This window comes from Syngnathus leptorhynchus, chromosome 7, assembly GCF_054491065.1.
Source record: "Syngnathus leptorhynchus isolate UIUO chromosome 7, UIUO_Slep, whole genome shotgun sequence".
In the NCBI taxonomy this organism is placed as follows: Eukaryota; Metazoa; Chordata; class Actinopteri; order Syngnathiformes; family Syngnathidae; genus Syngnathus; species Syngnathus leptorhynchus.
In genome coordinates this window covers 4,479,453-4,492,835 of record NC_141201.1, presented here as the reverse complement: position 1 = coordinate 4,492,835, position 13,383 = coordinate 4,479,453, and the positions used below count along the sequence as shown (strand labels likewise).

General features: G+C 42.9%; 2 protein-coding genes across 7 annotated transcripts in view; both read right to left on the bottom strand.

Moving 5' to 3' along the window:
* The window catches only part of npas1 (neuronal PAS domain protein 1), a 61,593-nt gene extending 57,150 nt beyond the window's left edge, over nt 1–4,443 (bottom strand). For 4 of the 6 annotated variants that reach the window (XM_085916299.1, XM_085916300.1, XM_085916297.1 and 1 more), the window contains exons 1-3: nt 3,959–4,443; nt 3,467–3,552; nt 404–505 (exon numbers count right to left, since the gene is read on the bottom strand). The gene's annotated coding sequence lies outside the window, so the exon portion shown is untranslated. Of the gene's footprint in view, nt 1–403; nt 506–3,466 lie in introns of all 6 variants that reach the window. The other 2 variants (XM_085916303.1, XM_085916298.1) reach the window with 2 other exon arrangements.
* A 3,384-nt stretch (nt 4,444–7,827) lies between these two features.
* The window catches only part of arhgap35a (Rho GTPase activating protein 35a), a 36,279-nt gene continuing 30,723 nt past the window's right edge, over nt 7,828–13,383 (bottom strand). Inside the window, exons 4-7 of the mRNA XM_085915815.1 lie at nt 12,535–12,612; nt 11,664–11,795; nt 10,091–10,196; nt 7,828–8,672 (exon numbers count right to left, since the gene is read on the bottom strand). Of these exons, the coding sequence (XP_085771941.1) occupies nt 8,198–8,672; nt 10,091–10,196; nt 11,664–11,795; nt 12,535–12,612 (791 nt within the window). The 3' untranslated portion in view covers nt 7,828–8,197. The remainder of the gene's footprint in view (nt 8,673–10,090; nt 10,197–11,663; nt 11,796–12,534; nt 12,613–13,383) is intronic.

Sequence of the window (13,383 nt, the reverse complement as noted above, 5' to 3'; positions counted from 1 at the left end):
ATGCAGCCTAAGTGGTGTTAGAGAAAACTGTTTACAGGAAGACCAGTCACGTCCCACTGAATTGAAGAAAGAGCCGAGCAACACGCCGCCCGCTATAACCGCCTCGTCAAGCAGCGTGAAGAAGATGAGAGAGGACGCAGGTAATGTGCCTGCGCCCATTTTGTCTCCAAATGAAAAGAGCTCTCTGCTCACGGCCGAGGCGTGCGAATGGCGGCGAGCGGCGCCCGCTGCGCCGGGAAGGGAAATTCTCAGGGCGATCGATGGGGAGGATTAGGGAGGGCTTTGGCGGGGGGCTCTGGATCTGAGAGGCGCTCTCTACGGGGAGCCCCACGGGAGGTTTGGAGAGGAAAGCGGGAGGGCAGAGAAGAAGAGGGCCAAGGGGGAAAGTGGAGAGAGGGCTAACCTGGAACTGTCAGGAGGCTGAGGAGGAGGTCGGCCGGGATGGGAAGAGGAGCGCCGTCAGGGTCCCATCGGGCCCCACGTTAAAAACACACCACCGGGGGAGCTGTTGAACAAAACATGGACAACTATTAGACTTTTGCTTATCTTCTTATGCATCCATCATTTAATTGGGGGGGAAAAAAAGAGTTGCAAAGATGACTATTATTAATCGATTATCAAACGATTTGATAAATACGATTAATCATTTAGCGAGCTTATTTAATTTAATTTTGAGATTTCTGTACTGTAGATTGGAATAGACTTTTGGCTCATCTTCTAATGCATCCATCGTTTAATTGAAAAAAAGAGGTGCAACGACGACTCGATTATTAATCGATTATCAAACGATTTGATAATTATGATATTTCGATGATTGATTAATCATTTAGAGAGCTTGTATAATTTAATTTTTCGATTTATGTGCTACTCAAAGATGTCAAAAACAAGTGATTAGTTTCGATATTGATGCAAAGTAAAGTCTATCACGCGGCATCCGCACATTTCAAATCGGCACGAGCGTTACACGCTTTATCCAAACAGGGAGACTCCTTCTATCGCCGATGCCCACGATTGGTCAGCTCTCGCACCGGCTCACCGCGCTCCCACGGGTACACATGGTCGGATCCATGATTCATTTTGCCACGAGGAGGGAGGGAAGGAGTAGGGAGTGAGAGAAGAAACAGCCGAGACCACTGGGAAATTATATGGAGGAGCAGCATGGTGGATGTGGAATTAAACGGCATAATTAATCAAGCACAAAAACAAGCACGTTGCTCATACATTTATTATTTGCATTTTTTTTTCCACTTGAGGGGAGGTAATCAGCACGCGTATATGTCGGCGCCCCTGATCCGCGTCATGTTGACCTCCAGCCCATGTGCCTGTCTCAAAGCAGTGACCCAACAAGCGCAAGAGGGGGGGGGGGGGCTCTTTTTCTTTTTTTTTTTTCCTCACGGCCCGCCGAATCCTGCTGTTGTCTCCTTGTCCTTTAAATTAGGATGTCTTCAAAATTGGGATCACAACTCCGAGCTCTCGCCGGAGTTGTTGCGCATTATGAGGCGAGTGCGCTTTAGCCAACAAAGGGGACTGACTAACCACTTTAAAATAAAGATAGTACGGATATCATGGGGCAAAGAAAAAATTGCCGCACGGCTAAACAAGGCAGGACACTTGCAGGTTATATCCGGGCGCTTTTATCAAAGTATCGATCGGGAAACTCTTGACTGACAAACGATGCTGATTGTCATGCAACCTTGTGGCACATTTTACTGAGCGACCTGATTTAAATGTTAATATCATTCTGCCTTTGCTTCTGTGCCGAGAACAAAAAGGTCATTTCCTCTTTTTGGGGGGGGGGGGGGGGGAGCTTTGTGTCAGCTCATCCAAGTCACATCCTCAATTTTCCCCATCTAAGACGTTTACTTGTCACCTCTTTAACATTTACATTCATCAACGACGCGGTCAGAAAGCTATTTGTTTACCCGACCAAACTTTTCACTGAAATCAATCGGGATTGGCTCCAGCGCTGACCTTAATGAGGACAAGCGCGATAGAAAATGGATATTTCAGGGGCACGTATTTAATAGACAGCCTTTGAAATTTTTTTTGGGGGGTTGGATTCTTTGCCGTCGACTGAGAACAGCTACAATGTGTAACCGACTCATATGAGCAGCCGCTATTGCCGTGTCCTCTATGTCCTTGCTTTCTATCAATAATGCAGTGCAGTCTGAGGCAAAACTGGAGGGGGGTCCTTGTTTTATGAGGGAGCGCCATTATGGCGGCAAAGTAACCAGAATTTCTAAATCCAAGCATATCTATCGCAAACCTTTGCTATTGGAGTGAGGTCATAATTACAGTAAATATATTTTTTACTCAGCCACAAGTATCAAAACAAGCTGACTTGATCCAATTCCAGTCTACGAGTCGCTCATCTAATCCCAAATCTAACGACAGCTGTGTTTGCTTCGTGACTGACATCGCTAAACTCGTCTACGAGCGGGCATTGTCATTGCAATTTTGAGGAAACACTCATACGCTAACCGTTGTAGCGCTAACCGCTACGTTGGTCGGAGCTAGCGGCGGTTTCCCCACCAAATTAAAAACCAGAAGCTGGTACAGCAATGTTTGAAGATTTGAAAGGCTAGCTAAGTGTTTCATAAAGGAAATTCTAATCACCGTTTAGGAAAGCAACAATTATTTATGAAAATTCCATTGTGGCTCTTTCCCTGAGGATTTTATACAGGTGTACGTGAAGTGCCATCTTACAATTATTTACTCGTGTATCAATAAAAAGCAGACATGAAGTCACTGATTAATCCCCATTATTGTAGTGCATTTGCATAAATAAATGTTCTAGAAGAAGAGCTATTATGAGCAGCGGGCATAAACCCATCAAGCGAAGCAGCTCAATAGCAGCAGCTTGTTCCCGAAGCGTCGTCATCCATCCAGGTATCAATATGGAAATAGCACCACTATGGCCCAGACGTGAATCAATGGCGCTCCCGCGGGGTGGAGAAAGAGGGGGGGGAGGGGGCACCCGAAATCATCAATGAGACGGATCGGCCGGCGGTCAGGCTCGGACAGGCCGTATTGATAAGAGCATTTCCACCTGTAGAGGCTCGGCCGGCATCACAATTCAATAGGCGGCGCAGCTGCGCCGGCCGAGCCGCACAAAGACACGCTTGAGCGCGGCTACGTGCCTCGACTCGTCATGGTGGATCATCGTGTCGCCTTTCTTCCTTCTCAACGCTTCTTATTTAACCCCCGGGGGAGGGGGGGTAACAATTAGTCTAATTCAAATCGGCTTCGTAATGTAGTACAATGCAATCTTTCTAATGGCGAAATCTACCGTAGAGGTTTTGCTATGCACAGGGGTAGACTAACAATTTGGCAGATGAAGAAGCTGCCCGAGGCCCCGAGAATTCCAGGGTCAACAAAATAACTTTTCTTCCATTTAGTCTTAAATGGTTCTCTTAAAAAGATATCAAGATGCCTAATCTATCATGATCGTTTTGAGAGCTCTCACCTCGCTTCACATGCATGAACTGTTCTGTCCTCTTGGTGCACAGGTGAAAACTTGATTCAGGAAGAGGGTGGCAAAAATCGGTTTGTCTAATCGGAAAAACACATTTTGCATGAGTAGTATTTTTTTTTTCCAGCAGATTTGGCACTTTTGCACTATTTGGTACTTATGTTAATATGTGTTAATGGATACCAATTTGTGTAACCAATCCCCACCCTTGCAGTTTTGAAATCACTTTTAAAAATCCATTTTTTTCTCCTTGGTGCTCCCTCACCAAGAGTTGCAAACTTGTTTGATTTCTTTTTATTCTACTCCGGCACTCGGTGTTTTATTGCTTTTATATTGTTTGCTTTTAGCTTCTGAAATGTTAGTGGGGTTTTTTTTTTTAACTTGGGTGAGTGCAATACTTAATTTCTGACAAATGTATTTGCACTTGTACTTAAATGAGTGTGAGTATTGTTGTGAGAACTGCAACTTATCTTGTCTTTGACTGGCCTGGTTCACTTTTGAAGTTGGTCAAGACTATCAAGTGGAGGAGCAGCAAAGGCCTCGTCGTCTTTTCATCTCAATGCCTCAACGGCCGAGCGACTCACTTCCGCATCTTTGAGCCGATCAATGAGCTTCTGTTTGCAGCCGTCGCCTGGAAGACAAACCACCGGGCGAGCAGGTACAAGACAATGGTGGCCCCTAGAACAACATAAGTTTTAGTCGTGTGGGACGAGGGAGACCCCTAGTGGAAAATATTTATATGACATGCACGTGACACTTGATTAGGTACATCCAACATGGAAAATGCAGGACAGTATTTATATCCAAAATACGATTGTAATTTATTTAAAAATATAAACATGTGCCTAAAATAAGTTTTATACATTTTAATGATAACATATTTAATCTAGTCATACATAAATGGTTCTCATCATTTACCAATGAATCCTATTAAATATTGTTCTCACTGCATTAATTTCCACGATCAATTGAAATTTTATTTCAATGTCAATTTTGAATTAAAATTTTTCATATATTTTTGTTTTAAATCTATTTTTTTCAATTCTCTTTGCCATGGTAGATTTCTTTTTACAGTTGTTGGTTGTCGCCGTACTGAATCAAATTCCCAGAATGTATGTAACATCTAATTCCTCAGAATGATTGTATTGACCCCAGTTGAAGACTGCACATTCCTGTCTGTCCATTGCACCACCTTAAAGGTTAAAGTTGAAGGGTCGTATGTCCTGTGTGTATCCTTGCCTGACCTTTTCACATGCCAGGATGGAGAGAGAGAGAGCGGGAGAGAGAGAGAGCGATAGACAGCACAAAGGTCACGTGCATGGATTTCCTTTGCTGTGACTCAATGAAAAGGGCAGATGAGGGCAGCGCCAAATGGCAGCCAGGCCTCGACATGGTCCACACGGGGAACCGCGAGTCCTCATGTCACCCTAAACTAGTCGTCAGGGACGAGGGCGGGGGGGTCACCCTTTCCAGATGAACATCTGCTTGTTAACAGTAAAGCGAGTTATAAGGCAATCAGTGAACTAATTGTTGGGAAAATACTAGATTTTTAGTCAAAATGGAAATTGAATGATTTGGTTTGCCCATGTGTAATGTCAATAAGATGCTAGCATGTTATATAAGATAGGTGAACCTCATTTAAAGTTGTTTTTATTTGTAGATTAATTTAACTGCTGAATGTAGTAATCTATGTAACATGGGCTCATAATTGTCTACATGCCAGGTTTTTTACGTTGACCAAAGTAAATAAAGCTAAATGTGTAATACAAAAGCTTTGCTGCCATCTTGTGGCATTTAAAGGTAATTTCCAACTCTTATGGAAGTGTCATTTCTTTCATTTTTTTTCTCTTGATATTACAAAACTAGTAGTAGTCTAACCTACACTGAAATAAGAGTACACATATCTTAAATAAAAAAAAAAGATTTGTTTTATATTTACACATGAGCCACAAAGTCACCTTTGTACAAGATTTCATTTATTAACTATGATACAGATCACATAAGGCCTTGCTGTATACATCATTCCCATCGAGACAAATGACCAAAGTCAGCAAATTGACGTGTTATCTTTTCAGTTTACAGAACTTCATTACATGTTTTTTTTTTTTCCATTATGGCCCCACCCCCAAAACAGTTCATCATATTTTATTTCATCATCTCTTAAATAGTCCGAGTGGTGAAGCCCTCCACTTCCTTTTACCGGGAAGAATTCATGCACTATAGTGGGCATCAAAACAAAACACAAAAAGAAAAGAAAAACGCATTTTTATTTACTATAAACAAAAAGATTTTTTTTCTGTCACCACCGACTAAGGGGCAACATATTAGACCTCGGCCCACCCTAACATACCATAAAGAACCCCATTCCATATACTTTTTTTTTCTCTTGTTCTCATTTTAACTTAACAGACATCTGTCACCATTGTTTGGGGCGGTAAAAAAAAAAAAACCTCACATTTGATTCAAAATTCAATTGTTCTGCACGATCACCTTTTTTGTCCAGTCTTTGGCTGCCTCAATCATTTCAATGCATGTTTCAGACTCACTTGTTCACACAAACATATACACACACACACACTCTCTCCCAAGTCATCATCCCACTCCTCTTGTTCCTAATAATGTGAATGAGCAAACAGGCTTACCCGGCGGGGGCAGTGAGCACGAGGGGAGCTGCATTCCTCACCGTCACCTTTGTTTGGAGCACGATGCTGTCTGGATATCTGCCGCAAGACAGTTCGTCCGACATACACACACGGAATTTCAGCGCACACGCGTATCTAAACTCACACACACACACAAAAAAGGAGCTAAATAGGTAGTGTGGTGTGATAAAAGCACCTGTAAGAGTTCAGTGATTGTTTAAAAGGCTTTCGGGCCAGTGAGGACGATTCAGGTGACCTTGGTGAGCATCTGCCTAACAACTACACAAAAATGCACTTCAAAAGCGGTTGGGATTATGGATCCTCCGGGCCCCCGTCTCGTCGGTTTCTACGGTAACAGAAGGCCGCGGAAGGGAATTTGGGATGCTCCGTTCCGGTCGTGCTGATGGATGAATGGCCTGTTTGTTCCTGTCTCTAAAAAAACAACTAGAGCTACTCATGGGGAGGAAAAAAAAAAGAACGGTGTTGTTACAGAGTAGCGCCAGTGGGGGCAGTGTGGCAACATTTGCAGTGGTACATACATGAAGGGCCAAAATAAAAAAATACTTGTAAAAATGACCAGAATACATTTCTGAGGTAAATCCTGTAATATAATAAGAATGTGATAATTTCTTTTTTAATTTCTTTTTTCTGTATTTGTTTACCACCGCATTCTGTAACTTTATGATAATACAGTTGGAATAATAATATAATTTATGACTTTATTTTATTCAAAATAATAAAAAAAGATTGTGTTATGGCAATAAAATTTTCACAAGATAGTTGTAATAATATCATTTTTTTTTTCAAACCAGATAAATTCACTATTATGAGAAAGCATCACTTTTTTCTAATAAATTGAAAATGTTAGTCATGTCATATTGTGTATTACAACTTCTTTCTAGAATGCTTGCAACCTTAGTCTTGTGATGTTACAAGTGTATTCTGGCATTTTCATGTATTTATTTACTTTTTACCTCCAGTGTAGTGGCCATGCTTTGTAAGTAAGAGCAGCAGCTTGCTTGTCATTTCACATGAAACAAGAATTATTTTATTTTTTTGCCACATGTACTGCACCACACAGCTACTATTAGATGTTAATCTCAATTACAGTCCACTATTTGGTGCGCGGTGAGATTTTTTTTCCCAGATGCAAAATATGTGCCTTGGCTGAAAAAGGGGTTGTGAAACGCAGAAAGCTTTCATAAAATTAAAATAAAACAGCAGTGAAAGAGTGGCGCAACGCCCATGTAGTGGCTGCAATACCCCAATTGCGCCTCTGGATGTCAGTGGTGTGCTCCCAGAAGAGAGTGAGAGTGAAGTCACAGCTCCTATATATATATATATATTTATATATATTAAAAAAAATGTGCCTTGAAAGTGCTCAGAAAAGTGCTTTTCGAACAAGGAGGTCCTTACTTTGAAAACTGCATCAATGAAACACGCGCACACAGCAGGCAAAAAGAACACGCACACATTGACTGATTGGCCTGAGTGGTGACTTGAGGTGTGGGCCTACCAACAAAAAAAAAAAAAATCGGTAACTTCGGAATTCAACATACAGTAGACTGAATGCCAAGGGCATGAGCGCAGCCATGATCCTTTGCCCCAATCTGCCGATCCGGTTGGTTGAGTTTTAGATTTCTCTTTCACTTCGGTGCTTGGCAAATAGCCTTGAGTGAAACTGGCTTGCATGTGTAGCGATGAGAATTTGAGTTTGGGGGGGTAAAAAAAAAAAAAAAATGGGTGGAGGGGCTGCTAATGGTGTGTTTTCCTTTGACGTTCCTCCTGTGTGACATCATCTAAAAGGTTCTGGCAAGGCGTCACTCTTCATCGCCTTGTTGTTCCCAGTTGAAGTGACACTGAGAGGGAATATTGAAGTGGCTAGTCTAGGCCTCTCTATACAAGCTCGGGGGTGGGGGGTGGTCACATGGCCTCTCCCAAAGCAACTCCCTGTTCATACTGCAGATCCCTCAATGTCCTCTTCTCCACTTCCTGTTAACTCCTCCTTCCGTTCGTTTGTTCAAATCTCTTTCCGAGGTGTTTGCAATCTCTTTTTTTAATGTTCCCTTGATCCCTTGGCGGTTCACAGCGTGTGTTGTTCCGTAGGTGGGTGATGGGGGTGCAGGGAGGGCGGCAGCAGGGCAGGGAGGGGCAATTGGGGGGTGGGCGGCGGGGAATGGGGCGGAGACTGGTGGTGGTGATGGTGGTGGATGGGAGGGCCGTAGTGCGGGATGACGGGAGGCGTGGCCGGGAGGACGTAAGGGGTCGGGGGGGACGGCGCCGGCGAGGAGGAGTAACCGCCGGCCATGCACGAGTACGCCGAGGTACCCCCGCCGTAGGGGAGCGCCGAAGTGGGCGAGCCCGGCAGGCCGTCAGCCAGCGGTTGGTTGTAGAAGAAGTACGCGCACTGGTGGATGAAGCTCTCGATGATTGTCTGGTAGGTGCGCGTGGCGGTCAGTGCGTCCATTGTGGTGAAGTCGGGCCGCATCAGCGTGGGCCAGAAGCAGATGGACAGGTTCTCGCTGGTCATCAGGTTCAGCTTGCTGTGCTGGCTCACCCTGAGGAGCGCAGTCATTCAATTTAGTCGTCACCACCAACCACGGTGTTCATTGTGCTGTGAAAGATTAGCAAGGTGTGCTGTGGGAAATGATCCAATTTCACTTGATTTCTGTCTTATTTAGCTCTGCCAGTGATGTACTGCGGACTCTTGATTGAACGGAACCAACAGACTGAAAATGCCCCCCCTTCATGCCAAATGGTAGTGTAGTACACAAATGGCCATCCCTACCATGACACTTAAAAAAATAAATAAAACACAATAGCTCCTTGCAAAACATCTGCTAATGATTAAAGTGCAATGCGCTAATGCTAATAGCCCAAGCCATCAAAACATCACAGGACACTTCTGGTAAGGACTGTAAATAATGACGCCAGTTGAATTGCATGTCATTCTTATGTGAGCAGTCATAGCAACTGCGTCCTTCTTTGTAGCTAATTGTGAATCCCCCCCCCCCAAAAAAAAGTCCCACCACACTCAGTTGCGTATGCATGTGGACCACAAAAACGTTCCTGACAAATCTGGTTAATGACTCCAGTCCGGCGCTCCGCAGTCCAATTTTGAACGTAAAACTCTTATCTGGCTTGACAGCCACCAACGGATTCACTAAATAAGATGAACGTGACAAAAGGCAGTGCTGCATACTGACAAACTGTAAACAAGAAGCAGATAAGAACGTCGTGTCGTTCTTTTCACAGTTTTTGACAACGGAAATGCTTCAATGTCTACCCTGAGCCCAACTATATTTCTCTACAAAAGGATCTCGAAGTCTAATATACAATATGTTCAAGTAATCCTGATAATTTTGCCGAACAAAAGTCAGCTAGCTTAATGCTAACAGTGAATCCAAAACACAATATGTTTTGGAAATGGAAATCAGAATAATCAGAAATCTTGAAATAACTTCAACTCTAACACAAACGGAATTTTCTCCAACTACAAAGCAACATCTACTCATTAAATATAACACATGCCTGTAAACAAGCATGTAATTTAACTTTAACTATGAATGAAATGCACTCAATTAGCATGCTAAAATGCTAATTCAGTGTCTGAACAGCACAGAGGAGATATTACAGTATATAAGGGTATGAAGGAAATAAGAGGTACTGTATTGTTAATTACTTAATTTATATACACATGAAATATTAAAAATATTTGAAATTAAATTGAAAGAATTTAAACTTCCATGTTTTGTATAAGTCCACTGCATTCACAGATGTTTTAGGTTTTTCTTTCAGTTAGTATTATTTGATATTTTTATAATTATAATTTTCATAGAATTTTAGTGTTATGATGCCACTATCAATCAGAGTGCCTGCCACCTTTGCCACTTGTACAAGGCAAGCTGAGTAGACGCCATAAAAAGAGGCGTAGTCATCACCGCCATCAAAGAACGTCTCCGGCCTTGTCACTCACTTGTTCAAGTGTTTGATAACATATTTGAAGACCTCATAATTCTCCCGCGGGAAGCGGCGGAGAATGTCCTTCATCGTCTGGAAGCGCTGCTCCCTATCGTTGATCTCTGAATGGTGAAGAGAAAGAAAATAAGGTGAGAGATTAGCGAAGGAGGAGAGAAAGCGTCCAAGAGAAGAGACAATAAATACAATGCCATGGAGCGAGAGAGCCGTGCAAAGAAAAGTGTGACAAGGGAAATGAAAGCAATTTGACTTTGAAAATAATAAGCAATTCCTCCCAACAGCGGTGCACATTTCAAATGATGAAAAACGGATGCCAAACTGTGAGACGATGACCACACACAAGAATACCGCACAGACGACGATTTCTGGAGCATGCACACACACACACACACAAAAACACACACTTAGGGTGTGTTAAGACTGATGGCAGTGAGGAGTGAGTCAGAAAAGCTGACATCACCCATGTAACAGTCGATCCCGTGTGGACTGTATATGCGAGCGGGGCGGACAAAGCAGCAGATGTTCTCATCCGCGCCGCACACATGATTTACACGCAGAGAATTGGACTTTCTCATTCCATCTTGAGGTCACGGCGGATCAAAACCACATTTAAGGTGGAATCGCAATGCGCCGACTCGGGCTCCCTACGGCAAAGTGTGACCAAAGTGTGATTTCTTACATTTTTACGAGCTCACACTTGATTTGTTTCTATTTGTTGCTGGCAGTTCTTGTCAAGCATTCGCTGGTTGGAAATGCTGATTGACTGCATTGTGGGTGTGGAGGCGAAAAAGGATCCAAAAATTCTTCGAAAAAAACATACATGAAGGGAAATGGGAGTGCAAAAATAGTGATGGTTGTCCAGGATTTTTTTTGTTGTTGTCTTCTTCATTTACTCAAAGGCAAACCATACATTGCAATCGAAACTTTTTTTTAAAATCCACCAAGAAGCGGGATTCTGAAAAGCACCGCATTAGTTGGCAATCTTCTACCAAAGGAAGCTTTCAGACAGCACTTATTTTCTTTTTTTCCCCAAGCGTTCAGGCCTTCTATTGTGGTAGCGCCTCCAGGAGCCTTATCAGGTCCCTGTCACGGCTGAGGGGTCTCGGCGGGGCCGTTAAAAAAATGAAAAACACACACACGCATATCTAAGGGTATGTGTGAGCGAAGCAGGGTGATGGCGCGACGCGGCCTTGGGCTAAATATCTGGCACGACGCGAGTCAAAACTCCGCCTTAAATCTTTATTCCTGAGTGGAAGCAGGGAGACAAAAAAAGATCAGAGCGACCTCGTTTATCTCAACCACCACTTCATAGAGGACTTCATCGCCACGTTTGCTCCATCGTAAAATATTCTCGCCTCCATCCTGTTCCGCACAGTTCGCACTGAGGGGTAAATCCAATTCTCCCCGTGAATGGACTTGCCTTGTGAGAGTTGTGCTTGTTAGCTTTAAGAAATGCAAAAGGGATTTCAAGGAAAATCCAATACACTCTGGATTTAAAGAAGCCCCCCCCCCCCACCACCACCACAACCACAATTTCCCCACCAGCCTATATTACTTTCTTAGTGACTTACTGAAAGCTTCCACCAGCTCGACCTGCATGTTGTAAGGTACCAGAGGTTCAGGAAGCTCGGAGAAGTAGGCCTTCATGGCGCCGGCTACTGTGTTGATGGTAAAGTCTTTCTCCACCAGGTCCAGGTTGTGATCTGATAAAGAGGAGATAAAACCAGATAACTTACTTTTCTTTGTAACGTTCAGAATGTTAACCTAAATGTTGATACGAGGGCCGTATGAAGACAACTCAACTCCAACTTGACTTGAAATGTGCCCAGATGGCTTTTGGATCTAAACATACTGAAGCCCAATTATGAATAAAAAATGAACATCTTTGATGTTTATTTTTGGCCTGTCAAACATTATTACATCATTTTTGGGAAGCATTAGGAACTCATTTAGTTCAACTAAGCAATCAAAATATTAGCAACAGCCAAACACATGCTGTTAAATGAATAACTCTCTGACAAAGTGTCAACCAAAACAACTGTCTCTGAATTATGCAAAACTGCTTCAAGTCTGATTCCCCGAGTTGGATTCGACCTCATTTACATGTCTATGCGCTCGCATTCTGCCGCCATCTTAGTCCGCTATCCATCTTACCCATGATATGCTTCATTAAACAAAGCAATCTGGAGATAATGAACTGCCCTAACCTTATAAGATACATGCATGGGCACGCCCATACACACGCATGCAAATGGAGAACTAGTAGAAAACCAACGAGACAGCCACTATTTACATAGTCTATTCCCTTGTGTTATTAACTTTAAAATAATCATTAAAAAAAAAAAAGGATTGACTGAACATTTTCAGAAAATAGTGAGTCCGCCAAATGTTCTGGGATGTTGAAGCGGATGTTTGCCTGAACAACAGTGCAAGAATATGTACCTTGGTCAAACTGGCGCTGCATGCTCTCCATCTCCGCCTTGTTCCCGCTGACCCTGTAGATGCCCTCGGTGCTCAAGCCTGGTGAAAAGACCAAATAAAGCTTTAGAGCTCTGTAATATTCCATAATTTGACTATAACTATGGAAAGAGAGTTGGGGAGCCAAGGAAGAATACAACCCAAAAAAAAAAATGATGGATGAATAACAAAAATAAATGAAAAAATAAATAAATAAATAAATAAATAAATAAAGCAGGCAGTCTTCAATGACAAAAATACGGCTATTGTATGGAACAGCAACAGCACAATTAGAGTTTTGATTCCTAATTTTAACAGCTTTTCTTGGAAAAAAAAAAAAATCCACCTGTCATCTCCAAAATTGTCCATTCAAACTTTTGATAGAGAAAAAGAGCGATCGAAGAAAGCGAGGTAGAAAGGGAGGTAAGGGGTGAGGCAGAGAAGAGTGCTTTCAGTCCAAGCGTGCGGCATCGACCACCTCCGTCTCCCAATCAATTATCCACAAAAGCTTTTCAAAAGCAGACAAGAAGAAAACAGGATGAGCGAGAGCAAAAGAAGACGAAGGATTCTGGGGGACAAGAAACAGCCAAGGCCGAGTGTGAAGCTGAGGATGGATGTACGACAGGAGGATGAAAGAATCTAACGACACACAAGTCTCGCAATAGTGCAAATCAAAAGTAGTCGCCGTCAATAAGATTCCGCTTCCAATTGGATTGTGGTCAATACCTCGGCGAAATGTGGCCGGTAAACAACTTTGAACACACGCCTCCTTTTGTAATGACCTCATTTCAGTTGAGCGAACTGCAGAGCTTATGTGAGCTAACCAAAATAACA